General features: G+C 44.8%; 2 protein-coding genes across 2 annotated transcripts in view; one reads left to right on the top strand and one right to left on the bottom strand.

Moving 5' to 3' along the window:
• The window catches only part of Smarcal1 (SWI/SNF related, matrix associated, actin dependent regulator of chromatin, subfamily a like 1), a 91,488-nt gene extending 78,924 nt beyond the window's left edge, over positions 1 to 12,564 (bottom strand). The window contains exon 1 of the mRNA XM_029538671.1: positions 12,514 to 12,564. The gene's annotated coding sequence lies outside the window, so the exon portion shown is untranslated. The remainder of the gene's footprint in view (positions 1 to 12,513) is intronic.
• Positions 12,565 to 13,960: 1,396 nt separating this feature from the next.
• Positions 13,961 to 27,944, top strand: part of March4 (membrane associated ring-CH-type finger 4) — a 109,817-nt gene continuing 95,833 nt past the window's right edge. The window contains exon 1 of the mRNA XM_021198775.2: positions 13,961 to 14,660. Coding sequence (XP_021054434.1) covers positions 14,148 to 14,660 — 513 coding nt within the window. The 5' untranslated portion in view covers positions 13,961 to 14,147. The remainder of the gene's footprint in view (positions 14,661 to 27,944) is intronic.

Raw genomic sequence — 27,944 nt, 5'->3', positions numbered from 1 at the left:
TCCTCCTCCTCCTCCTCCTTCTCCTCCTCCTTGTTCTTTTTTGAGATTGGGTTTCTCTGTGTAGCCCTGGCTGTCCTGGAACTCTCTCTGTAGACCAGGCTGGCCTTGCATGCAGAAATCCCCCTGCCTCTGCCTCCCAAGTGCTGGGATTAAAGGCATGCACCACCACTGCCTGGCTTCTTCTTATCTTCTAAGCAAGCAAAAAGTGTGTCAATCATTCTGTATTTGATAGCGGCATTTACCTCTTCTTTTGCGCTTGCGGAGTGCAAGTTACCACCCCAAGCACTCGAGGTACTCGGTCTTATTTCATTTCAACTATTGTGGAGATGCTACTGATGCATATAGACAGGAACTAAACAGTTTGCCCAAGATCAAAAAGCTTGTAATCATGGCATTTACAAACAGTGGCCACCAACGTTCTTAGTTCTCATTACATTTTCCATGAAATTAGTATCTTGTGACTGGTTTGGTCAACATATTATGACTTTCAACAGTTAAGGTAATTCTAGGATGACACATTTAAAAACTGGCATACGATGTTTAGTTCTTGATCCTTGTGCATACTAATGGTAATACGTGTTACATGGAGGTGCCATGGATTAAGAGCACGTTGGATTGCTGAGCCACTACATGAGGGCTTCATCCTTATAGCTGCTTGAACTTTCACTGATGTTATGTAAAACCAAGTGAATTTTATTGTGATTAAAAAGTGAAAAATGGGGACTGGAGAGATAGCTCAGAGGTCAAGAGCACTGGATGTTCTTCCAGAGATCCTGAGTTCAAATCCCAGCAACCACACGGTGGCTCACAACCATCTGTCATGGGATACAATGCCCTTTTCTAGTGTGTGTCTGAAGACAGCATCAGTGTACTCATATACACAAAATACATAAATAAATCTTTTTTTTTCTTTTTTTCTTTTTTGTTTTTTCGAGACAGGGTTTCTCTGTGTAGCCCTGGCTGTCCTGGAACTCACTTTGTAGACCAGACTGGCCTCGAACTCAGAAATCTGCCTGCCTCTGCCTCCCGAGTGCTGGGATTAAAGGCGTGCGCCACCACGCCCAGCCCAAATAAATCTTTTCTTAAAGGTGAGAAATGTAGTGCTATTTGTTGCTACAGCAAAACATGACTTATCCCAACTAAAACAGTGACCAAGATAACAATCAAGTCTTTCTGAATCCTGAGCCTGTGCCTTTAGCCACTGGACTGATTACTTTCCTTGTTTCTTCATCAAAGAAACTTCTTGGAAGTTATAACTTTGAGAGGAGGGTAGAAAAGGAAGGGGTATTCATGAGAGCCATTATTACATGGAGAAAGGAGTTAAGAAAGGGTCACTAAGCAATCATGCCTATTGTTGCTAAAATAAAAACATAAGCAGAATAAAAAATAAGAAAAATTTATAAAGTAATCTTTAGAAAAATATTTATAGACAGGACCTCAAGGATTTTTGATCTTGGCCAGGGAATTAACTGTGGCCACTATTCGCTGAAAATAGTTTTGCGACCTTCTCCAGGGAAGTGGGAGTGGGACTGGCTTCTGTTATGGAAGGTAAGCACCAGTCCTCCTGAAAACAGGACAGAGCTCCATTTGGGTCATTGTCTCCCTGTGTGGCTTCCCTCCTTTCTAGCTCAGCAAGGACAGCTTGTTGGCTTAAGGCTATTTGTTAACACTAGCTGCCTTATTCCTTCAGTCCTCTATCACTACTGTCATATCCCAAGGATGGACAAACCAAATCCTAGTAACTAAGTTTGGAAACAACCTACATACTGAGGTCTGTGTTCATATGATCTCAAGGCATTTTGTATAGTAGTCACACACTATTACTATGAAACCCAAGTTTAAACAGATTACGTAGAAGACAAGAGAAGCTGGAGTGATTTAATTTTCTGAAGTGAAAAAGATGATACTCTCAATTTTAAAGACAAAGACCCAATGATGAAGATGGTCCCATTATAGACATATGCACGTATCTATTAATTAGATCAGAATGCCTGACCCCACCCATAGTTTTATGCAGGCATATGTGGGTCCATACTCTGGGAGAGGCTATGAGAGGAGTTGCAAGTTAGCATGCTTATGCATTTATTGCTAGCCATAGTTTCTTGTTTATTAGTACAGAGGCTTCCCTGCTTATTACAGTCATTATGCCTGTCTGGAAGAGGCAATGTTCCTGAATTTCACAAATATGAAAATTCCACAAACCTAGCCAGCCTCAGTTAGAACCGAACCTTAATGAAAAGGCAGAGAAGTTCATTTTCGAGGAGACATGGTTTTTTTGTTTTGTTTTGTTTTGTTTTGTTTTGTTTTTAAATTTTAACTAATATGGAATTTTCCTGATCAGGAGGACCACGAACTTTCTAAGAAAGGAGTCTACTGCAGACTCCGCATTTAGCACCAGCCCGTGCTTTTCTTTATGCATTGTGCAAAGTAGGTATGTGGCATGTGTGTCCTTGTTTCTGTTCTCCTACAACCTCTATCATAGGGATGAATAGTCTCATTTTCTTCATAGAAAAAGTAGACTCTGAGAGGCCAAGATCATGCCTGAGCATGCCTTGTACATGCACGCACACACACACACACACACACACACACACACACGTGCACGCGCACGCACCACACACCCACACATGCAGACATACACCCACACATGCAGACATGCACATGCACACATGCACATATACTTCTTACTCACCCACATACCCCATGGGAGTCTACCGGAGAAGAATATTGGCTAGGCAACTTTTTAAATGTACATAAGTATAATAGGTTATGTGACATGAGATGATTTCTAAAAGGCTAGGAAATAGCTTCTCTACAATGCAGAAGGAGAGGCGTGGTGGTGACATGGCGACTCAGATGAGGCGGGCGGCAATGAAACGAGGCTATGCTGTTTGCTGAGAAAATTTGAAGACACAATGCCTTGCTGAGGAGTTGAAAGACTAAAATTTATGGTCTAGATGTTGAGGATGAAGTTGGCCAAGTTAGGACATTACAGATCATTAGTTAGGGCCCTGATTACCTGTGATCATTTTTGCTTTTGCTGATTTCTGGGGAACAGAAGTTGTGACCCATAAATGATGCTGAGCATCGAGTGGTCTCCGGCTGTGTCAGTGCCAGGGGTCAGGGTAGCTGTAGCCATAATGGGAAAAGCTGGCTGTTAGTGAGTGTCATGTGCCAGACACCATGCAAAGGCTCTGCATTCATTTTCTCATTTAATCTTTATCAAGCTCTGTGGGGTTGGCTCATTTTGTTTGCAAATGAGGAAACAACAGACAGACATTAAATAAAGTGACTAAAATGACAAAATTCACAGTTACCAAAGTCAAGGCTCAACATCCCCCTTCACTTGAACCAACAGAGTTCTGAGACCGGTCTCACATGCTAGGTTTACGCTACAATTCTGGACTTGTTTATAAGACTAAATACTGGATTTGAACAGCAACTTTGTTACTTTGAGGTATTTACTGATATGCAGTACATGAATCTTAAGTGGATAACTTAATGGATTTCTAACCAATATCCATGTAATAGCTTCTGATTTCAATAATGAGCTAATCTGAACAGGTAAAATGCCAAATACACAGTTACTGCTACAATTAAAAAACCCTTTAAGCAATGTAATTTAGATCATAGTCACACAGTATGCACTGGTGTAACATAAACTCTTGCTAAAAACTGACAGAACCCAAGTCTTCATGACCTTAGATGGTTTGTAAAGTTAGATGATCAAAATATGTCACGTGCCTAAATTAGCATGTGATAGGCCACTATTAGAGTTTTTGTTGTTATTTCCAATCTCTTGCACAGGTTGGTGCTTTCTACATAGGGAAAAGAGACATACATTGTGAGTTCCCCCAAGAGTAGAGGGTATATAAATTCAAGGTTTTATTATTGTTCTGTATCTTTAAAAAAAAAAATCAATACTTCTATCTGTCTGGCTATCGATCTACATGTGCACATTGGATAGCCCTTTTAAAAAGCTCTTTTTAAAGCAACACTACATTAAGTGGTCCCTCCGTTAAAATGGGTTATATGTACATGGCTAAAGTTTAAAGCGTGTGGGTGTGTATCACTGTTCACCTGTGAGCTGGGAGACCTGATGTAAAAATCAGATTATATATTCTGATTGAAGGCTATGAATACTAAAGTATATGTACCTCTCAGACACCTGTAATCCCATGTGACTCAAACAAGTTTATAGGATGCTAGTAGGCTATGGTCTGCTCTTCCCCGTGTGGAACAAAAGTTCCCTGTGTTCTGAGACAAAGTGTGGAGTGGACAAGTCATAAAAAGAGCCTTGGGGAACACCAGCTAACTTTCTCCTACCAGCCTGACTGAGCAGGCGGCCATTCCCTCAGTACGGTTGGGAAGCAGGTTCCTTTTGGCATGTCCACTGAAGGCTCACTGAATATTTCATGATACCATTTGCCTTCCCAGAAGGAGCTCAGAAGGGCTGAAACCATTCATGATGAAGCAGGTTGGCCAGTGTCATCTCCCCAGAACCATCACCAAACTAGAAACCCCAAAAGACAGTTCGAAGCTGTGAAGAGAGCAAGGAGAAGTGGCCATCTGGGTGGCTCCAGGCAGCGGGGAGGAGCCTTAGAGAGGAAGGTAAGAACAATGCTCAGCTGGTTATCAGGTGACCATGCCATGTGGTGAGTCAGAAACTGGAGACTTATTTTCCATTCACAGGGAAGAATTTGGCTCAGATGCAAGTCCACACAAGGACCGTGGAATGGTGAAGCCAGAAAGGGTCACATTTCTTTTCTGTTCCCAAATAACTATTTTGCAGATTGAGAAATGGAAGCCCTGTTTTAGCCAATCTCTAGGGAGGGTCATTCGGATACATAGCGTCCAGAGTTTCCATTCTCTCCGCTTCTAGCTCATAGCTTGGTCAGCAAACCCCAGTGATCTCTTAGATGGCTACCACCTGAGCTACATCCTCTCACCATCTACCGCTTTAAATCCTCGATGGCTTCCGTGCTCCTATGGAATTAAACTCACTCCCCATTACCAAATGACTTTACGTAGGGTTCTTGCACTGTGCTTGCAATTCATCCTTTATCCCTCCCAAATCACCTGGCCTCCAACCAGCCAACTTTCTATTGCTCTGATGTGCCGCCATGGCTGTCTTTGCTTGCTGCCTGCTCTCTGCTTCAGATTCTCTTTACTGGTTTCTCATCCATACTTGCATTTACACTCAGGGATGGTTTTGATTTTCCCCCATCAACACACATACCACTGAGTCACACACCACTGAGTCATTCCCTATCGCATGTCTCTGTTTATGTTCTTCATAGCACTCACTACTCGAGGAAATTAGCTTATTCCACTCATTTTGCTCACTTGTCTCTTTTCCCCACTAAGCTATAAACAAACTATATGAGGTCATAGATGTCTTCCTCTCTATTATATTGCTGTCCCTGGGAATAGTGTATACTTCCTCTTGTAAACAAGCAAATCTCTATTGAACACCTTTTTTTTTATTTCACTACGTTGCTTCTTGCTGATAATGATTTGAAAATTACTTTGTACTTGTGTCTGGAGATAATGTGAAGTCAGTCACACAGGAGACGAGCTAGCTCTCATCACGGAGGCTGAGAGCTAGAAGGTGAGAGCTTGGCTCTGTGCTTGCTGCTGAGAGTCAGGGTTTGGAAAGCTTAGAGACAGACCACCTGTCTGAGCATCATCCAAGGTCAAGGTATAAAACCTGGGCATGTCCACTGATACCAAATGTCTTTATCTGTACGTTATCGCTTGTTACATAATAAATTATTCCCAAACTCGATAGTTTACTCTCATTTAGGGACACTTTTCTGTTCACTGGAAATTCATTGAGAAAGATGGGATAGGATGAAATGAATGAAGCACAGGAAGAGGACCAGAAACTAAATTCCATTTCAAATTAGTCCTTGTCAGTGGCTTGGCGGCAAAACCTGAACAAGGAGGAGGTTAAGAATATTGGTTGATAAATAAAGAAAATATCCTAGTTTTTAAAAAAAGGTTTAAAAAAAAAGGTTAAAAAAAAGAATATTGGTTGAGATGAGGCCTCAGTGTAGCTGGGGATTCTCATGATGCCTGTGCAAAAGAGAACTATGCTTACAGTGAGGATGAGTGTGGTGACGAAGAGCACAAACCATTAAATAAATGTTATTGAGGACCTACTATGCACCGCCACTGACTTATGCACATAGCATCAAAAAAATAAGAACCGCAAACTCTGCCCTTGAAATGTAAAGTCCAAAAGGGGACATGGAGAAAACAGCACTGTTGTCCTCTACTCATGTGCTCTTAGCCATCTGGGACTTGTTCTCTATCGTCAGAGTCAATGGGAGCTTCTCCTCAGCATTCTCTCTTCTTCCAAGATGCTCAGGCTGATAACTGTTCAAAAATGGAGAGAGAGAGAGAGAGAGAGAGAGAGAGAGAGAGAGAGAGAGAGAGAGAGAGAGAGAGAGCGCTCTGCATGTGTCAGAGGTGAGCACTGACAGTTTGTCTAAAGGTTTCTACAATTTAGGAAGGCTTAGCTCAGATGGCTCCTTTGACCCAGGCTCTTCATGAATGTTTGTAAAGATGCGGGCCGATTCTGACATCATATCAAAGCTCAGCAGGGAAATGGTACATTTCCAAGTTCACTTACAGGGTGGCTGGCAGGATTCAGTCCGTGGTCAGCTTGGCTATTCACCGGTTGTTGGCTAGAAGGTGTTTTCTGTTTCTTACTGTAAGGCCCTGCCATAGCTCACAAGCAACAGCTGAGTTGCACGAAGTGAGATAAGACAGAGTAACTGTAACACTAGAAAGTCAGTCTGAGGCTGGAGAGACGGCTCAGTGGTTAAGAGCACTGACTGTTCTTCCAGAGGTCCTGAGTTCAATTCCCAGCAACCACATGGTGGCTCACAACCATCTGGAATGGAATCTGACGCCCTCTTCTGGTGAGTCTGAAGACAACTACAATGTACTCATATAAATAAAATAAATCTTAGAGAGAGAGAGAGAGAGAGAGAGAGAGAGAGAGAGAGAGAGAGAGAGAGAGTGCTGAGCAAGCCAAGGGAAGCAAGCCAGTAAGTAACATCCCTCCATGGCCTCTGCATCAACTCCTGCTTCCTGAAATCAGTCTGTGTGCTCTGATCTCAGAAGTGATAATCCTTCCCTTTTACCTGTAGTAAAAACTGTTTAATAAAAGCCAGTCACCAGGTCCATCCACACACAAGGCAATGAATCTTAGGAGATGAGGATCATTTCCTACCATAAGTCTGCTTGAATTCTGAACTATCTCTTGACATACAATATAGTAAAACAGACAAATATAACCAAGTAAAGATTCCACATGGCTCCTGGAAATTTAACTAGAATCTAAATTATATTGCTAGACTCCAGGTTCAGTATGGCTCCTTGTAGAATTTCACCACCGACGCTCACCAACCCATGAGCATAGGCTGCTTTCTTCAAGTCAGAATTTGAAAATGAAGTATATTATTTAAGAAATAATAAGAGTAAGGGAAAAACTCAAGTCAGGTATATTGGTTCAAATCTGTAATCCTAAGACTTAGAAAGCTGAGGCAGGAAGATAAAGAGTTGAGGCAGGTCAGCTTACAATAAGGGGTTTAAGTTCAGCCTGGGCTATAGTGAAATCCTTCCATTAAAAAAAAAATAGCTTTGGTAGAACACTCGTCAAAATATCTGTCCCTAGGATGATCCCCAAGAAATTTGTTTTTACTAATTTGGAAGTACCCCCTTCCATCTCTCCCCTTTCTTCCTGCTTCCTTCTTTCTTTACTTCCTCCTTTTTTCCTGACAGAATTGTACTGTGTAGCCCTGGATGGCCTTGAACTAACAATTCTGCCTCAGCTTCCTGGGTATGTATGGCACAAATGTATGCCACCACACTCAGTAAGAATTTGTCTGTTTTTCCTTCTTCTTTTTTTTTTTTTTAGATTTATTTATTTTATAGGTACGAGTGTTGTGCTACATGTTTTATGTGTACACTTCATGTGCATGCACGGTGCCTGTGGAGGTCAGAAGAAGGCGCTGAGTCCCTTGGCACTGGAGCTATCGATAGTTGTAAGTCGCCATGTGAGTGCAGGAAACTGAGGCCAGGTCCTCTGCAGGAGCAAAATGCTTTAAACCACGGGTCCTTCCCTCCAGCCCAGAGAGTTTCTTAATTTCTTCTTCCTCCTTTCCTTCTGTGTGCATGAGTAACGTGTTGGTACATATGTGACCCAGCACATGCACGCATACCAGAAGATGACTTTGTGGAGGTGGTTTTCTCTTTCCACATTGACATGGGCCCCAGGGGTTCAACTCAGATTGTCAAGCTTATGAACTACACACTGTACCTACGATGCCATTATCCTGGGCCCAAGAGTTCCTGTTTTTAAATGAGTAATTTAAGTACCTATGAAGAGGGTGTCTGGTTCAGTATAGAATAGATACTAATAATTTGCATATTAATAGAAATTCTGCAGTTATTTCTTCGGGGTCCATGCATTTGAAGATGGCCAATGGAGATACTGCAAAATTTGAGAAAGCAAATTATAGGAAAGATTAGAAGACAGATGAATTATGTATAGCACTTGGCTGTGTGGTCTCGAGCTCGGAGCTCTCTAATTCCTGTAAAGCCTCCTCTGTCTTTGGCACACTCTGTCTAGGCAGATAGCAGCAATAGCAGCTGGCTTGGAGTCCCTTAAAGCTTCCCTGTTTGGAGAATTAAGTACAACAGCCTCTAGAATGAGTCAGGCTGTATGTCTAAGTGTCCTAATATTTCTTCCTAAACCTATTCTTTCAATCTCTCATTCCTTCACTCTTCTTGAAATTCAGATGACCCCAGCATCTTTGTATGTAATGAAATATATCTGAAAACAACCTCGTTTAAGAGAATAAATCTATTAAAGGAGCTGAGAACTTTCTGGCGTGAAATGAAAAATATTGATTGCTTCCTACCTGTTAGCAATGAAATCCCATCCAGTTAATTAACCTGCTCAGGGATAAAGTTTATTTTCGCCCTTCACCTTCAGTTCCAAATCTTTAAAGCCATTAAAACAAGTACTGGTCAATGAATAAATCTCACAGAAGGCATTTAGAACCTTCTAGACACTGGCTCCACCCACCCTCCTGCCTTTACTTTAGTTACTTGCCTCTAAGCACCATCTAGCCACCCTAACCGAATGGAAGGGCTGATGTAGTCTGTGTTCCCGAGGCCAAGAATGGCTTCCTTCTTCTGAATTCTATGTCTTTTAACTCAGCTTGAATGTCATCTCTTGAAAAAGGCTTTCCCAGAACTCTGGCACTGATTCCTAACTCCCCCCACCTCTTCCCACCTCTCCTAACTGCTGTGGAACTGTAGGCATTACCTCCCTATTCTGAACACTCCTACAACTTTTTATACTTTGATAGCACTTATTGTGTGCCTCACATTATCATTATCCCTGTGTTTCTGACATGAGACTCTCGAGGATTCAGCGCTAACCAGTTCATTTGTGTGTTCTCGTATCTCCCAACACCATTCCTTACCTATGATTGGTGTTCAGTAAATGTTTTCTGAGTGTTTAAATGGAGACCCATTGATTTAACATTTTCTTTATGGTTGTTTTTCCTCTTGAGGCTCATGATTCAACACTAACATAGTGGGAGCCTAATTCAGTGAGATGTTCTGCAGGATTCGTATTACATTCTAAACAGAATCCACAAAATTCTGTCTTTCTATAGACAATCCAATTGTTCTCCCATTATTAGTAGCTTTCTAGTTACAGAAATCTTTCACTTGCACCAGCAGGATGGGACAAGACAGTCTTATTTTGGCCATCACCCATCTCTTCAGTTCTGAATGCAGACTCCAGATGTGGCCTTTCTATTTTCTGTTCCAGTTCACCACACAACACAGCGGAAATTAGTATTTCATAGTTATAAAACCTTAAAACTCAAATTTAGATTCGACAGGTACTCAGTCATGTTTACATTGAAGGGGAGAAATATGCAGTTTCCTTGGAAAAAGGCCATTGATCCATTAGGTCTTTTCCGTGATCAGCTGCTGGTCTTTGGGTGCTGCATCGTATGCTGCTGCTGAAAACACAAGTACTGGTCCAGGCAAGGAGGTCTGAGTTATACGGAGAGAGTCAAGCATGTGATGAGGTCAACTTTATAGAGAGTGATGTGCACATCGCCAGAGGCAGATGCAGGGTAGTGTAGAACACAGGTGCTTTCAGATAAAGTTCATTCTGCAGCAGTGTTCACGCAAGTATCAATAATATAAGCATTGCTTTATCGTTATTAAAACATTGGCATTGTTTTTTTATCATATTTATTTATTATACGTGTGTATGTGGGGGAGCATTGTGTGTCATGATACACACATGGAAGTCAGAGAAAAAGTTGCAGGAGGCAGCTCTCTCCATCCACCAGGAATCCCTAGGGTCAAGCTCAGGCCAGGTGTGGGGGTGAGCACTTTTACCTCTGAGCCATCTTGGTGGCCTAGCAAGCACTGTTTTCTTTTTCTTTCTTTTTCTTTTATCATTTTTTCTGGAGTCATTTTTCTTTTCTTTCTTTTTCTTTTCTTTCTTTCTTTCTTTCTTTCTTTCTTTCTTTCTTTCTTTCTTCCTTTCTTTTCTGGCATAATTTTTAAATACTGACTTTGAGCAGGATCTCAGCCTCCATGTCAGGTGCTGGGACATGATTCAGCCAAGCAGCCATGCTTGGTTGACCAAGACCTAGAGATCGACGTCCGCTCCCTCGGGCTCAGGGCGATGAATATCCATGGAGACACCGACAAAAGGGCAGCTTCCTTATGACTCACTGAGCGAGCTTTCGTGCCAGCGATATTTTGGTGTGGTGATTTTACATTCTACTCTGTCTACAGCATCAGAATTTCTAAGTGCATTAGCATAATGAGCCCAGCTGTGTAGATGATTCACTGCAGTGTGTTTCCTAAGTCTGTGACCCTACAGGAGTGGCAGGGGTGGGGCAGAGTGGGATTCTAAATTACGAATGGCCCAAGTCTACAGTTGTAAACAACGAGTACTGATACAGCTTGTTTTGGGCTCCCTTCTCTCTGGGTCTCTTTGCATTTAAGAATACTCTTCCGTTCACTGGAAATGCCTTGACAAGGATGGGTAGAGTGGTACAAATAAGAAGAAAGGGCAGAGGAAATTAAAGTCAACTTCCAATCTCTCCTCGCTGGTGGTTCTGTGGAGGATTCAGATGGAGGAGGGCTAGGGATTTTAGTTAGCATGAGGGTATATTATTGCCCTGGATTCTTATGAGTCACAGCCGAAAGAACGTTACAGCTTGAAGTAAAGATGACGCTGGTAATGGTGGCTATATAACAAATATGTATCTTACCTCAAGCCTAGGAATATTAGGTTGGCTTAGGCATATGAGAATAAAAATGAATCCAACACATAATGCAGGGTCAGGGAGAGAGGAGAGGGAGGAAGAGGAGGAAGAGGAGGAGGAAGAGGAGAAGGAGGAGAATGAAGAGGAGGAGGAGGAGGAGGAGGAGGAGGAGGAAAGAGAGAAGACGAAAGAGGACACTTCCTTTCCCGTTGCAGTTTAAATTCTAGAAGGCAAAAATGCTTCAAGGTGTAAAAAGCAATTTTCTCATGAGTTCTTAAGTCATGAGAGATTTAATCTCCATCAGGGGTCAGCTTCAATATGAGTCACAAAACTTTATCTTTTCCAAAGCTACCAAGTGACATCCACTTTAAGTGCGTGTAAAGAAGAGCATCATAGAGTTTGGTTAAAAGGGAACTGTACTGGGTGTATACGTGCTGAGGGAAGCCTTGAGAGGGATGAAGGGTGGGCAGGGAGCTTATGAGTGGTGCTGTCCACCTGGATTCTTTCTGTCTGGGAAAAGACGTTGGAGTGAATACACGCATCACTCCACCACCCAAGTTCCCATTCTGCCTCCTTTACTCTTCACTGCCTCCTCCCTCCTCTCCTAAATCCCTCCTTCTCTTCCTACCTCCCTTTCCCCTGGTTCCTCCCTATCTTCTTCCTCTTCCTTCAAACAGTTCTCTCTCCTCCTGTGGCTCCCTCTCTCCGAGTCTCTCGCTCTTTCCCTCCTCCATCCCTCAGCGGCGTCTGCGTCAGGCCCCCACTGGCGTGACGCGCGCGGTCTGGGTGGGAGCTGTCCACTCACCCAGGTGCTGAACGCAGCAGCGGCTTCACGGCCGCTCGGGTGGGAGTAGCTGGGTGCCTTCTCCGCTCTAAGAAGGTTGTTTCCAGTCCCCGGACCGCCAGCCTACCGCCGGGCACCTCCCTTCCAGCACCACCCCTTTGGGAACTGAGCCAGGGGGGCAGCAGTCGCGGCGGCGGGTGCTGAGCAACGGCGGAAGACAACACCTGGCAGCAGGCTGGAATCTGATTTGCTTCCTTTTCGGCTTTTCTAAGAGATATATTTATATACGGTTCTGGGGAGTCTCCAGGACCAAGCTGGAGCCAAGTGCCGTCTGTCTGACCATCTCGACCACACCGTCTCTATTCCTCCTCCCCACCTTCAGCTTACACCGCAAACAAGCCTTACCTCGGTGCATCTGGGAGAGGTAGCAACAGCAAGAGAGTCTAGCCAGCCAGAGGCAGCCGGGAGGAAGGAGGGGCGGCGTGGGGGTGGGAGCAAAGAGCGGGCCGAGGCCGCCCAAGGTGGGGGGAGCGGGGGCAGAGCTGTCGACAGGACCTGGCAGCCGCCCTCCTCCACCCCCACCCACCAGAAGCACTCTTTCCTGATTATCCGAGAACTGAATTGTTCCATTAGTATTTTATTTTTTATTCTCCCCATCACTTCCCCACCGCCCCTACCCCCACGCCTGCCTTGTCTCTGGTTGCATGGCAGCACTGCCCGGGTGCGGGGGCTCAGGGCCAGCCCCTCGGGAAGGAAGAGGAGGAGGATCATGAAGCCTGGAGTCGCGACCGCGCTGGACCGCGGGCAGCAGCCAGAGGACCAGCTGGAGCAACCCCCGCCTGGGAGACACCAGGACGCCGACCAGCAGTCGCTTCTGCCGCCACAGCAGCAGCGCCGGGCGCGTGCAGACCCAGAGCAGGAGGAGGAGGGCGACAGCGACCCAGAAGAGGACGACGAGGAGAAAGCGAAGCCACTCTCCAGCCCGGACCTGCCCATTTTCCAGCTCTCGAACCTCGCCCGAAGGGACCTTTGATGGAACCAAGGGGAGGGGCCTCCGACTTACAGACTGCAGCTGGAGTGGGCTGGGGGCTGAGATCATGTAACTATTCCCCTTTACTCTCCCTTCCCACATGCCCCTCTTCGCTACCTCCTTTCTCTGATCCTTCTGTCACCTTCTCAACCCCAAACACACACCCTTCCTCTAGTCAGGACCTTAGGCTCTGGAAGGCAGCAGCCCTCCGAGGGTTAAGGATCTCTTTTTCCTCCATCCTTTCCTGGTCCACCGCCCTATATCCCACCTCTGCTGTGTAGCCTTTTGACTGCATAGGCGAAGCACAAGGCGAAGCTCTTTGCCCAATTTCACCCACAACCAGCCCCCCTAATTCCTCTCTTAAAAGCAACTCTGGTGCTGCTGGAGGTTAAATGCCCCGGTTTTCTGCCCAAGAGAATTAGAACGTCTTCTACCCCCACCCAATCTTGCCTTCCCCCAACCACTTCTTACTACCTGAGGCAGGCTGTCTTTTTCTCTCATGTGCAATTTTCACTTCTTTACTGAGCTGAGTTCCCTAAGCTGCTCCAAATTTGATTTATATCCACCCTTTTTTAAATAAAAGAGATTTACCACAGCCTAGAGATTTGAGAAGAACCTAGCAACCTTTTCTTTGGGAACTTTTAACTATTAGACATTGGTCATGCATCCCAGCCTCGATGCTTCTTCTGTTGCCCTGCTCCCAGCAGTGTTCTGGGGTCAAAGATACAAAGGAGACAGCAGCCAGAACTAAGTCTGAGGTTGGGGCGGGGCTGCTAGAGCAAGAAAAACTTTTTTTTACTTTGCATTTCCTTAGTAGAGTTCGGAATCATTGACTCACAGTTGTCAGTCCAAGAGGGTAATTTATTTGCTGCTTGGAGGGGTTATAAGAAGAGCCAATAAGAAAGGAGGTTCCTCCAGAACACAGGAACACTGTGGACCCCAAGCCCCACCCTACCCACCTCTTCAAAGACTCCAGCTGACCCTCTCCAGTCCCCTGCTTCCCTATCACATGCTCATGCCCCTGGGTGGGCTGCTGTGGTGGTGGTGCTGCTGCTGCGGCTGGTACAGCTGTGGACTGTGCACCCCAGCTCCCCAGATGTTGCGCCACCAGGGTCTCCTCAAGTGCCGCTGTCGAATGCTCTTCAATGACCTGAAGGTTTTCCTACTGAGGCGCCCCCCTCCAGCGCCCCTGCCCATGCACGGCGACCCTCAGCTCCCTGGTGTGGCGGCCAACAACAACACCCTTCCGGCTCTGGGTGCCGGGGGGTGGGCAGGCTGGAGGGGCCCCCGAGAAGCGGTGGGCAGGGAGACCCCTCCTCTGCCACCTCCACCACCTTTGCCTCCTTCTGGGGATGATGACTGGGATGGCCCAGCCACGGGGCCACCTGCCTCTCTGCTCAGCAGTGCTTCCTCGGATGAATTCTGTAAGGAGAAAACTGAGGACTGCTACTCTCTGGGAAGTAGCTTGGACAGTGGTATGAGAACTCCCCTCTGCCGCATCTGTTTCCAGGGACCAGAACAGGTGAGTCCTCTCCCTGCTTCTCCTGCTTTGGTGTGTGGTATCGCATGGCCAGGTAGATTGCCATTTCATTATTTGCCCCAGGGAACTATTGTGCTATGTCTAGTGTCAAGGGCTGTAGTGTTTCAAGTTTCTCAATGTTTCTTGTAGAGAAGCTGACCAATAGGTGCCTAAGGAAGTCTGTTTGGTAACAAACTCAGTTGCCCTTTGGTTTTGTATCTTCTCCCAAAGTAAGTCTTTTCAATTTCACCCCTAAACTTCCACCAGCATCTCAGAACAGAAGCCCCAGAAGCAATGAAATGGGAGCCTCAGAGGGCCCTTCAAGCTTGTTGCTAAGAACCACTTTTAGCTGGTTTCTTGCTAGTAAGATCACACACCCCATCCCAAGCCCATATTCAGCTCTACATTCAGATTTCTTCCTTTCTTGAAGCTGTGACAAGATCTTGCTCTTGCTTCCTAATCTCACAGATTGAAGTGCAAAAATCCTGTTTGGTTTTTGTTTTGTTTTTTTTTCTTTGAGACTACTACCTCAGTATTCCAAGACACTTCTTGGTGATCATGAATTTTCCTTATTGGAAGCAAATACTCTAAGTCAGAGTGAGTTTAAGTGAAAGAATCTTGCTAGATCTTTTCCCCTTCCCTTAAACTTTCACCATCCATGGCATGGAACAGAGATTTTTTTTTTCTTTTTTTTAGAGTCAGGCAAATTCTCCCTTCCTTGTCTATTCAGATCTCCGCAGACAGCACTCCTGTCAGTCCACTGACTGTCTGGTGTCCACTGGACAAATGTGCTAATTGATATCAGTCCTGACTTGTGAGAACACATAACAAAGAGTCCCAGGTAGAAAAGGCTCACCTGTAAATCAGGTCTGGCTGGTGATGCAGCCGAGGGAACACCTGACTGGGATGTGGGCAGGGCTCTGTGTTCACCTCAGAGACCTCTTCAGCAGTTTGGGTCTTCACGCATAGGTTTCAGTGCAGCAGGATGCTACACGGCTGTTCCTGATAAACCCTGTTCTTGCTTACAGTGTGAGCTGCAGGCTTAGCTGACAATTTCATTCATTTTTCTTCCCATGTTTCTGAATGGGCAGAGCACTTAGAGACTGGTGATGCCTGGGACGGCAGCCTGGGCACTATGAAAGGAAGTAGGGAGTAGGTATCTCAGGGATTGGGCTCCTCCTCCTTACGACTATGATAACCTGAAGCAGCAGAGGCAATGCCGGTGGACAAGGAGGTCCGCATTGCCTGTTCAGTGCCTTTCTTCCAGCACAGTGCTCCACCGCTCATGCCAAGCTTCTGTAGGTGTGTGGGTCTGTGGTGAATGGCAAAGATGAGCCTCACTTTGGATTCAGGATTTGTCTCATTCGGGGGGGGGGGGGCTCAGCTTTTCCATAGCATAGAGTGATTTTGCTTATTAACTTCCTGAACTATTTCTTCCCTCTCCCATATGGGCTGGCGCATGTGTGCGTTTCATGGGGGGCTGTTGGAAACGCGCCTTCTGGCAAGAGCTCGCTTGTCTCTAGAAAACAGCAAGTCTTGGAACATGTGCTGAGATAATATTTCACCTGCTGTGAAGTAGTCTTCAAATAATTCTATGCCTCTAGGCCTCTTTTCCAACTTCCACGAGATACCACTTGCTTCCCACATCTTTCCTTGGTAGGAGAGCTCAGAAGTGTGAAAATACCTTGTAAGAGATTAACATATGATTAACATTTGTTTTGATCATGGAAAAGCTGTATTTTATTGGAAAAAGAAAAAAAAATCATTAGCAAGACTCTGAAATGCCCTCTTGTGATACAAGGTCTGATTAATGGTTGGGGACTTTTGTCATTGTTTATCATCTTTACTATGTGCCATAAACGGAACTTGGAATAAAAAAAAAAAAGCTAACATCACTAGAGGAATGGGTTCTCTTATTATTCGGGAGGATGGGAGGGGCTCTGTCTGCATTGAGACCAGACCAAATCAAGCCACTTCTTAAAGATGATTATCTTGTTTGGGAGGCTTTATTCATTGTCAGAGCCAAGTTGTTTTAGTGGGACTGCGTTACACTGGCAACTAGAGAAATGTGTCATGTTAGATTGGAGAATATGGTTTCCCACCTTCTTCTCACTTTTCTTCACAGAATTTCATTGAGGAAGGAAGACAAAAGAGAGAGAGGCTGGGGTCCTCTAGAGAAAGATGAAAAATGAAAGGTGGGCGTAGAGAAAGAAAGAGAGGGAGATGGAGAAGTAAGTGATCAGGTGGAGGGGGGAGGGGAGAAAGAGAGAGAGAGAGAGAGAGAGAGAGAGAGAGAGAGAGAGAGAGAGAGAGCGCTGTGAAGCAGTTGTCTCTACCTGGTCTAAGAGAGGAGTGATCTGCCACCCAAACAGCTGAATGTCTTGGTCTTTTCCATGTTCGAACAAAGGAACTAAAAACTTCCCCTCCCACACACCACGCTCTCGTTTGCCTCTACTCTAGGATCCAAAAGATTGACAAAAATAAAGATTTGGTCTCTTCTCGCAATGCTTACAGGATTGCGGTGAGGGGTTACTGGAGGGTTGCTAAATTCACACCTGCAGGTTTCCAGAGGACTTTGCATCATCCATTCGCTCGCTCGTGTCATGCACATGGCCGCAAAGCCGCAGGTCAGGGCATCTGTGAGGGAACAGAGTGAAGGAGAGCTCTGCTGTGTTGAAGCTGGCCTTCCGGTGGGGACACAGCCATGGGCAGACGACCTAGCAGACAGACAAGGTGATTTCAGATGCAGACGCACAGTGAAAACAAGGGAAACAGGAAAAACCAGGAAGATGAGTTAAGCATGAAGGGCAAGGAAGGGATGAGAATCGTCTCTCCATACTCCAAGGGACCAACAGGGCGAGCCTTCCTAAGAGTGCTCCGTCCAAGCTGTCATCTAAGTGATGAGGAGGACCTGGCAGGGCACAGATTTGAGGGAAAAAAACCATTCCATTGAAACAACAGATCCTCAAACTCAAATGTGAGCAGACAGAATATTCGAGGAACAGTGGGGGAGATCTGGGTGAAGGAAGGATAAGGTGTGAACCAATGCCTCGAGGACCTGTTGGCACCATGCTGGAAAGTTCCTGAGTAGCCATTTTGTTCTCCTCTCGGTCATTTGTTCCAAAAAAGACCATGTTCCAAGACCCCTGAGGGAATATGGTAGGGGTCTCTCTACAGCCTTCCACTCTCTACTTGCGGCTAATGCCATCTAACCCCCCCCCCCGGAAGAATACGGCACCATGGTTGCCTGAAGCCAGATGGCCCTAATTGGAGTGACGAACTAGTTACATGGCCGAATGGTGTGTTTCCTCAGATTTGTAAAACCCCCCCACTTTGTAGGGTGACTCTGAACACCAAGTCGGATACTACAAGAATAGCTGTGGCCGTGTTCTGTTACTCTTTATTATCTCTCAAGTGCATGACAGTGCTCCCTTGCTTTGTTAATCTGTGCCCCAGCTCACAGGCTGGCAGAGGGCTGGGGACTTTCATGGATGGCTTCTCTTGCACGTGTTACCCTCTAGGCACAGAGTGCTGTCCCTCCGCTTCAAGCACCAAAGTCTTTATTAAGAGCCAACTTAAACCTGCTGCTCTGCTGAACAGTGGCTAAGAGACCCACATTAGATGTGGCCCAGTCCTCTAGGATGTCACAGCCTAACCCAGACATCACAGGGTCTGACAGAGATCAAGAACACAAAGATGATGAACCTGAGTGAATGTCTTTATTATCCGAACAAGAAAGAGGCAGGTTTCCAAACAGCCAGTGGGGTGGATACCTATTCAGAAAGACAGGAATGCAGGGTTCGCAGTGATTTGTTACTTTTTCCCCCAATTAGTCAGGAAGGCTTCTCTGTTGCTGCTGAAGACCAGGGGAGAAGAAACAGATTCCGGCTGAAAGGTTGAGGCGTGAGAGGCAGCAGCAGAAGAGATGAGAGAAAGTGTGCCTTCTCAAAGAGTGAAGCCACCTGCTCTACAGGAAACTGTGGGATGCCTGGAGGTCCACAGGGCTAATGGCCAAGGGTGCAGCCCAGAGCAGGGTAGGCAGGGGCTGCATATTTTGGATCTAAGGAAAAGCAGGAAACAGGTTTTGGGGAATTTAACAGACTTGGGTGCCTTTCATTATTCTTTGGGGCTAGCTTCCAGAAAGCTCTGTTCACAGGGAGCAAGAAAAATGCGGAAGGTTTTAGCCAGTGTAGTGGGTTATTGGACCATAGAATAAAGGTTTTACAAGGGAAAAGGGAACCACCAAATGCACTGAGAACTCAAAGGTGGAGATGGAGAAGAGCGGTTTAGGACCAGACAGTGCATTTATTCTTCTAGGAATGGCAGTTTTGGTGTGTATTTCCTTGTGTGTTTATTACATTACTGTCTCCTCAATGAATAAACCCACACCTGAAACTTACAGATCTTAGGCAAAGATGAGAGTAGAAGCTCACATACTGTAGGCTAAAATATTTACAGGTAATAAATCCAGCTAACAAACTGTTAAATACAACCATTCTACCTTCTCAACCTGACTACTGTGCCTTCAGAGCAACCAGGACAATGAATTTGAATTTACGACTTTTAGATTTGGCTGAATTATGCATTAGCCAATGGAGATAGCCTCAGACTGCTCTGATTCTCTTGTCTAAGGGCTGCCCATACCATTCCTGAGAAGTGGCCTCTTCCCTTAGTCCTCTAGCCTAGGAGGGAAGTTCATAGACATGAAGAAGAAAATTCTTCAGGTCCTGGGAGCAGGCTCTTGTATATCTGGGCAGGAACTCCAGGTTCCCCGGTAATCGGGGCACATTTCAGGAGAGGCACAGGGTTCCTTGACCTTGCAGACTCCTCTGTGGACTGGTATGCTTGTAGAGGTGACAGCTACTAACCTCCTAAAGCCAGGGACACTTGCCCAGGTCTAAGGGAAGTGTCATGAAAGGACTCTAAGATCCTGGAAGGAAGCAACCCGTGGGTGCTTTTTCTTCACCAGATAGATCATCAGATCTCAGCCCAGTACCTGACACATGCTTCACATTCTAAATTAGCTGATGAAATGCTTGCTCAAGTGGATGTATCCACAGTCAGGGTAATTGAAGTAAAAAAAAAAAAAAAAAGAATGTTTAGGAGGAAAAAAAAACCAAAACCAAAAAACCAAACCAAACCAAACCAAAATCACTGCCATCCAATGTTGACAGCATGTTGTCTGAAAGAAGGGCCACAAATCCAGTGCCTTGGCCAGTGAGGGATTTCCACAGAAGTCAACTTGGGTTTTGATACTATAAAGTTCATTCTATCTAAGTTAGGCAAAATGGTATAGGCTGCCTTAGAGGGGAAGAATATAGATGACTGGGTCTAGATCCCTTCTTGGTTTGAAGGTTTCAATTCACAAATGACCTTGTTGGGAGAGTCCACAGGGGTCTCTTAAAATCTAAGCAGAAAGAAATGGCACCCTGTCCTTCTGCAAAGCTTCTCTCACAACAGGACACCTTGTCCTAGTATGCAGAGCATACATAGTATTCTAATGTGTCCTTAACAAATGAGTGGATTCTGTCATGTGTTTATAGGAACTCTAAATTGTTGACAGTAATCTGAGTGGTGCAATTGTGACTTTTGGCCACACACACACCAGGGTAGGGGAGCAAGCCCTTCATGGCTGATCAGCAGGATACGACTGGACTGAAGAATAGTGATCCATCCAGTAAAGATGGCCACCACCTTCAGATTTTTCATTGCTGCCTTTTAGTTTCTACCTCCATTCCAAGTTTCTAATTCAGTTTCTAACAGTCCTGCTTAAACCGGAAGTTCCAAGGACCCTTTCATTATCCTAGACCCTTACTAATGCTCTCCTTGTATGTTGGGTGACAGTATAAGGATGTTCAAATCTCACAGTGCCTGGATAGTTTGCATTTTTGTGTATCATTGACATGCATATACCATGCTTGTGAAAGTACCAGGATGCGTTGCTTTCTCTGTATTTCTGTCTCTCCTACACACACACACACACACACACACACACACACACACACACACACACACACCGAGAGAGACAGAGACAGAGAGATAGAGAACCAGGGATGGTTTGGGGACGATACTGTTGTCTTCACAGCTGTATAGTACAGTTCTAAAAAATCAATTGTCTGTTGACCCTCTACATCAGCAGTTCTCAACCTTCCTAATACTGAGATCTTTTAATACAGTTCTTCATGTTGTGGTGACCTCCCAACCATAAAATTATTCTTATTGCTACTTAATAACTGTAACATAAATATCAGATATTCAGGATATGCAGATATGCAGGATATCTGATATGCAATCCCATGTGAAAGGATCATTCAACCCCCAAAGGGGTCACGACCCACAGGTTGAGAACTACTCTCCACCTGATGCTTTCACTAGAGTAATCTTGCACTTGCCGATCTACTTCAGTTTGGGGAGGATTGGGGGATTTATTGGGTGTGGCTTCAAGCTCAGCCATTCATATAGGGAGTTACTTAATATAGCTGGGAAGGCAGGAAGTTGTGAAATATGGACTCCATGAGAGCCCGAGAGAAGACAAACATGGGGAAATGATGAGAACATGAGTGTTGGAGAAGCCCAGCTCTGTCTTTTGAGTTTAGGGGAGGGAGGGAGGCTGAAGGAAGGGGACATGCTAACAGGACTGTGGAAACAAGCGAGTACTTCTTGGTTGCTGGGGAGAAAGCCGAGATGAGGGTGAGCCTGAGGATGTAAAGGAGCTGCCAGGTGAATATTGTGTACCCAAGCTGCATAGATAGCACCCCCCACCCTAAGATGTATTGAGTGCAAGCCAGGATTTGCATATGTACATTGCATACAGTGCATATTTGACACCTCCTTGTTTGGATGTGAAAAGCAAAAGTGGGAGTACACAGCCTTGGGACAAAATTGAGTAAATTACATTTTCAGGATATTTTTATTTGTTCTTTAACAATTTCATACATACATATGAGTATGTATCATTCCTGTTTACCCCTAACTCCCCTTCCCACTCCCCCCCAATATCCTCCTGAATATCCTCAACTTCATATCTTCTCCTTTTTTTCTCCCTTCTATAACCCACTGAGTCCCATTACTGTTGCCTGTTTGAATGCTTGACTGATCCTGTTGGCTTGATCTTGTGTGGGCAACCACAGCAGCAGTGAGCTTATTATGAGTGCAGTGACCATACCATGCCCGGAAGACAGCTTCTCAGAGCCCTGCTCCCATCATCCATCCATCTCTGGCATTCTCCCCTCCTCCTTTTCTGCAGTGTTCCCTGGGTCTTGAGTTGCAGGGTTGATATAGATGTCCCGTGCAGAGATTATACTCAATGGTCACCTATCCTCAGCACGTTGATCGGTTAAAAGTCTCTGCGTTAACTGCACAGAGATGCAGACATGGGTGCAGAGAGATGCTTCTTTGACCAAGATGAGAACATTAGCCTATGGTATAAACAGAGATATTTAGATGGCAATTGGACAGTAAGTCCATGCAGAAAAGCAACAGTAATAGGTTTTTCACTGTGTCCCTTGGGCTCCCAGGCTGTGGGTCTTTGACCATATTTATAGTATCAAGTATGACTTTCCTCATGAGGAACAGGCTCACATCCAATCAGAAAGTACTGGATTACCCCTCTAACCTTCATGCCACTGTTGCATTAGTGGGCGTAGCCCGCCTAGCAGGTCAGAATGTTGCATTCATTCATGGTTCAGTACTGGGAAATACCACTGATGAGGTTGTCCCTTCCTGTGACCTTCTTTTGGTACTGTCAACGTTAGCCAAAATGGAGGAAGTTTTCTGGTCAGATCCAGCTTGGTTCCTCTGTTCTACAATCAATCCATGTGTGTTGCATCTTTAACAAAAGGGTTTTACCCTCAGTCATGATAACAACAACAGCGAAACCTGTGTTGCTTGAGGGTTTCTTACGTAGAGTCTTCGTGACTGATAACTTGTAGGGAGATATCCAGTCTTGGCAACTGATAGTTTCATTGACAGCCCATGACTTCTGGGGGAAAGCAGCGTCAACCCATGGAGATGCAGGACATCTGTGTTCAAACTCTAATATATATATATATGTTAGAGACAAGTTCTCACTATATAGCTTTGGCTGTCCTGGAACTCACTATGTGGACCAGGCTAGACATCTGTTTGCCTCTGCCTCCCAAGTGTTAGATTTAAAGGGACATGCCACTATGCCTGACTTTAATAAAAACTTTTAAAAATTATTTTATTAGATATTTTCTTCATTTACATTTCAAATGCTATCCCGAATGACCCCTATACCCTCCCCGCCATACCCTGCTCCCCTGCCCACTCACTCCCACTTCTTGGCCCTGGCATTCCCCTGTATGGGGCATATAAAGTTGCAAAGTTGCTCTTCCCAACGATGACTGACTAGGCCATCTTCTGCTATATATGCAGCTAGAGACACGAGCTCTGGGGGTACTGATTAGTTCATGTTGTTGTTCCACCTTTTAAAGACTCATTTTATGTTGAAGTCGTGTGTGTGTGTGTGTGTGTGTGTGTGTGTGTGTGTGTGTGTGCGCGCGCGCGCACAGATAAGTGCAGGTGCACCAGAGGCTTTGGATCCCCCTGCAGCTGGAGTTACAGATGGCTGTGGTCCATCTGCCCCAGATGCCTGAGGCCTCTGCAAGAACAGTACGTGTTCTTAACTACAGACCCAGCTCTCCAGTGATTGCCCAGTTGCATTGTACTAATTAGCTTAATAAATGACTGGGTTTCTGTAATATTTTTCTTACATCCATAGATTAGGTCAACCAACTCTCCACTGTCCCCTCTCTCTTCTCCCACTGCCCCGACTCCACCTTAAACCTTGAATCCCAAGCCTCCCTTCTCTAGGTTGGTATCACCTGTATACTGTTAGCCCGCATCACTCAAAGCCTCTTCCCTTCCGTACTCAGAGCCCTCTTTAGCTTCCTGACCTCTATAGACTCCAAGTTAAACATGCAAATCTAAAATCTCAAAGCTAGCATCTACATATGACAGATCATATGGCATTTGTCTTGCTGGGCCTAAGTATAATTTACATTTTGAGTAACAGGTAGAGGTCATCAGAGAAAAAAGGTAGGGAATCAGAACATATAGGCTCTGCCTAACTTTAGGATCCAAGGAGTTACCCCTTGCCCCATAAAAGGGTAACTAATTTTAAACTCAGCTGATTGCTTTCATGAGAATTCCTTTTCCTTTCCTTTTCTTCTCTTTTTCTATTTCTCGTTTTTCTATTCATTCATTCATTTGTTTGTTTATTTATTTCAGGCAAAGTCTGACTGTTCTAGAACTTACCGTTTAGACCAGGCTGGACTTCAACTCGCAAAGATACACTTGCATCAGCCTCCCAAGTGCTGAGATTAAAAGTGTGTGCTACCATGTCATAAAGATTTCTGACTCTAGGCTGTGTGAAGCTGGCAGTTGAAGCTAACCAGAACAGAAACTAAACTCCATACTTGGTGTTTGGGATGAATCGAAACAGTAAAAACAGTTAGCAGTACTGGGTTAGGTTACACAATGGGACAAATACTTAGGACTAGTCTATGAAGTTTCAAGTTGTCTACAGAATTACTGAGAAAGACAGATCAAATTATTTTCCTCATTTATAGAAAGGTTAACTTGAATGTGATGAAAGAGAATCAATATCTACAGAGCCCTCTTGTAGCTGCCGTCATGGCTAAGACGTGACTCTGCACATAATAGAAGCTTAGTAATTGTCGAACCTTTCTCCTCCTTCCTGGAACATGTTCATCCCAGGTTAATTATGCTATCTGTGGTCCCTAGTATATTCACTATAAAAAGTACATGTGTGTATATATTTGTACATTCATATGTGTGCAAATTAAAATTCCAAATATGAGGTCTATGGATAACCCCCTCAGAGCCCAACCAATTTAATTTTCTGATACCGAAAGGACAAATACTGATGATTGTTTTTCTGGAAACTACGGTAATCATTTTCTTGGCTTGAGATGTCAGGGCCAGAAACACACTTTTCCTTATTCTTTTGAAGAATGATAGCAAAAACACACTTAAAAAACAAACAAACAAAAACCCCCCACCTAAACAGGATAACTACCTTGTATCAACTACCGCCCATGTCTCAAGGAACGTTAGCAAGGTGTTTCATGTCGAAGGATGTGATTTCATTCCCACTTGGGACCCTCCTCAGGTTGATTATCTTAGACTATTTATTTCACATCCCTGGACTTGGAAGCCATTGTTCATAAGAAAGAATGCAATACTGAGTTGGACACTTGTAAGAAGTTGATCTGACACACAACAGATCTAAGCACATGACAGCTTTTCATGAGTTAGGGCATAGATAGCTCCCTTTCCATCAGCATGTCTCAGGGACTTCCAAGTTTCCTTCTCTGGAACCCTTAGAAGATGAAATGTTTAAGGACATATTTGGACCTCAGCGAGACCCCAGCATTAAATATTGTTGTTGCATGTGTTTAGACTCAGAGCCTCTGCTCAACAGCTCCCATTACTGTGATACCTGACTCGGCTGAACTCTGTTCTCTCCCTTGGGTCAGAAATTCTTTAATGGCATTATCCTTAACCACCCCCGTGATTGGATACTCCTCGTGGATTCATAGCCTTGATTGATCTTTATCAATCAGTGCTCTATGATTAGCAGAAATTGTTTTGGTTTTTTTTGTCCCCAGAAGCTGGGAAGAGTCTAAGTGTGCGGAGTAGCAAGCAGAGAAGGGGGGGGGGGCGCTCACTCACACCTGCAGGGCGTTTGCAGTCCAGCCACCCCTGGTTCTGGGATATCTGGGAGAGGATTTAGATATGTGTCTAAATAACACTGACCCACACGTGAGAAGACCCGTTCTTTTCCCGTTTGCTCTCCCGCCTAGGATCGTGTCTACGACAGAAACCTTACTGCAGTAACACTCTGTCTCTAACGTTTTTCTAAAGTTGTTAATCTCCCTTGTAAACAAAAGGAGAAGGCCTGAGACTCCGAGCCTTTGGATAGACGCCAATATCTAAATACAATTTTTGATTACTTTGTTTATATTTGTGGCTATTCTTGTGAATGTTTTTTTTCATTAGCACAATGTTGTGTTAACAGTAAAACAGAGCAGGAAGCTCAGAGACTTCCCACCACCACCATCTCCCACCCAGAGGTACGCTCGCTACAATTGATTAACTAGTGCTAACCTCATTACCCAGAGTCCAGTAGGATTTGGTGCTCCCTTTAATTGTTCCAAGGGCTTCCCCTCAGCCTTGCCCATGTATAATGATTTGTATCCACCATGAGAGTATCAGACAGCATTTTCACTTAGTGATATACATTTATGTATTTATGTTTCCTCCATGTCCTTCTAGGTGTGTGTGTGTGTGAACAACATTTCTTAGTGCTGGGTAATATTTTGTTGAATTGAAGTCTTACAATTTAGCTTTTGTTTGTTTGTTTGTTTGTTTGTTTTGTAGCAAATGGCACTAGCAGCAGAAAGTCCCATTTAGAGGAAATGGATTGAAATAAAGATGTGAGATAATTAAAAAAAAAAAAAACTGACAAATTTGAAGAAAGTAATGTATGTCGAGTACACAGAAAATATCCATGGCTGACGTCCGAATAACACTCACCTGGGCTTCACACCCTGTAGTAGTGACTTTTATCATTTCTGTGATTAACATCTGACAAGAAGCTACTTAAGAAAGAAGGATTTGGCGGCAGAAGTGGCCACTTAGGGGTTAAGAGCACTTGTTCTTCCAGAGGACCCAGGTTCGATTCCCAGCACCCACATGGTGGCTAACAACTATTTGTAACTTTAGTTCTAATGAATCTGATGCCCTCTTCTGACCTCCACATAACACTGCGTGCCTGTGCTGCACAGACACACATACAGGTGAAACACCAATGCACATTAAAAAAAAAAAACAAATAAACAAATCTTAAATAAAAAAGAAGGATTTATTTGGGGCTCACAATTTGAGGCTGCAGCCCATCACGAAGGGGAAGGGATGCTGGCTAAGCTTGCTCACGTCTGTGTGAATCGGGAGCAGGCAGGAGTGGAGTTCCTGTGTTCTGCTGGCTTTCCCCTTTCCCTCTTTATCCATTGTTCACAGCCTGGTGATGCCCACATTTAGAGTGGGTCTCTCCTCCGTTGCACCTCTCTAGACAGCTTCATAGGTACACCCAGAGATGTGTCTCTTAGGAGATTCTAAATCCAGTCAAGTTGACCATGACAATTAACCACCATACACTTTAAAAATGGTTCTGAAATATTCATGAACTTCTAAAAGACCTCAGGAAGGCGGTGCAATGTAGCTTGAGGCCATGGTCTGCTTATGATATCATAAAGTCTACATTCTAAACCATAGGGTTTGGGCTTTTGATGTTTCTCTCCTTCGTTTTTTTATTTCAATCCCAAAGTGACTGATGATTCTATGAATATTGCCCATCAGGAGACAGCTATGTAGGGGGAAGAAACATAGCCACTAGCACAGGGGAGAGCTAGAGCTTCAGGCACTGTATCAGGAGAATGGGACTATTTAGGAAGACTCAGGACCATGTGCCCAGGAAGGAAGTGGCAACTAAGACAGCTGTGTTCAGAGAGAATTTGACTGCAGTAAGATCAGGAACTTCCCCGGGAAAGTCTGGGAATCCCTAAACAAAGGGACAAACGCTGGGTGGACTCAATGCCTCACATGCTTCAGCTCAGAGGGACACCCAAATTTCATCTACAACTCACTGTCTGCATCTTGAAACTTTGTTTTACACACACACACACGCACACACACACACACACACACACACACACACACCAGTGCCTAGAAGTGGATGATGCTCAGAGACGAGTGAGTTACAGGAGCCTCTTCTGCAATGGTTGTTGTCTTGCTATTTCAGGGTAGTTACAAGTGCCGAAAGATATACTCTGTGGCAAACACTGAGTACACGGCCTGCCCCTCAGCTCATGCTCATAAATACTATCATCATCATCATCATCATCATCATCATCATCATCATCATCATTCCCTCCTTTATAAAAGGAGTCTGAGTTTGAGAATACTCAGGCTGCTTCTGGCTCTGCTGCCTTTGTGACACATTAGAGCAGTGGTTCTCAACCTGTGGGTCAAGACCCCTTTGGAGGTTGAGTGACCACCACACAGGGGTCATCTGAGGTTGAGAAGCACTGTACTAGAGGGAGGAGCCCAGGTTCACCTCCCACCAGAGTCAGCTTCTCAAGCACAATGGCTTTAGGAAAGGGGCGTGAATAGTGTTTGCCTAGCATGTGCAGGGTCCTGGGTTTGATTCCTAGTACGAGGAAGGTGGGAGGAGGAGGAGGA

The sequence above is a fragment of the Mus pahari genome, chromosome 5, assembly GCF_900095145.1.
Source record: "Mus pahari chromosome 5, PAHARI_EIJ_v1.1, whole genome shotgun sequence".
NCBI classification, from domain to species: domain Eukaryota; kingdom Metazoa; phylum Chordata; class Mammalia; order Rodentia; family Muridae; genus Mus; species Mus pahari.
This window is presented reverse-complemented; position numbering and strand designations above follow the sequence as displayed.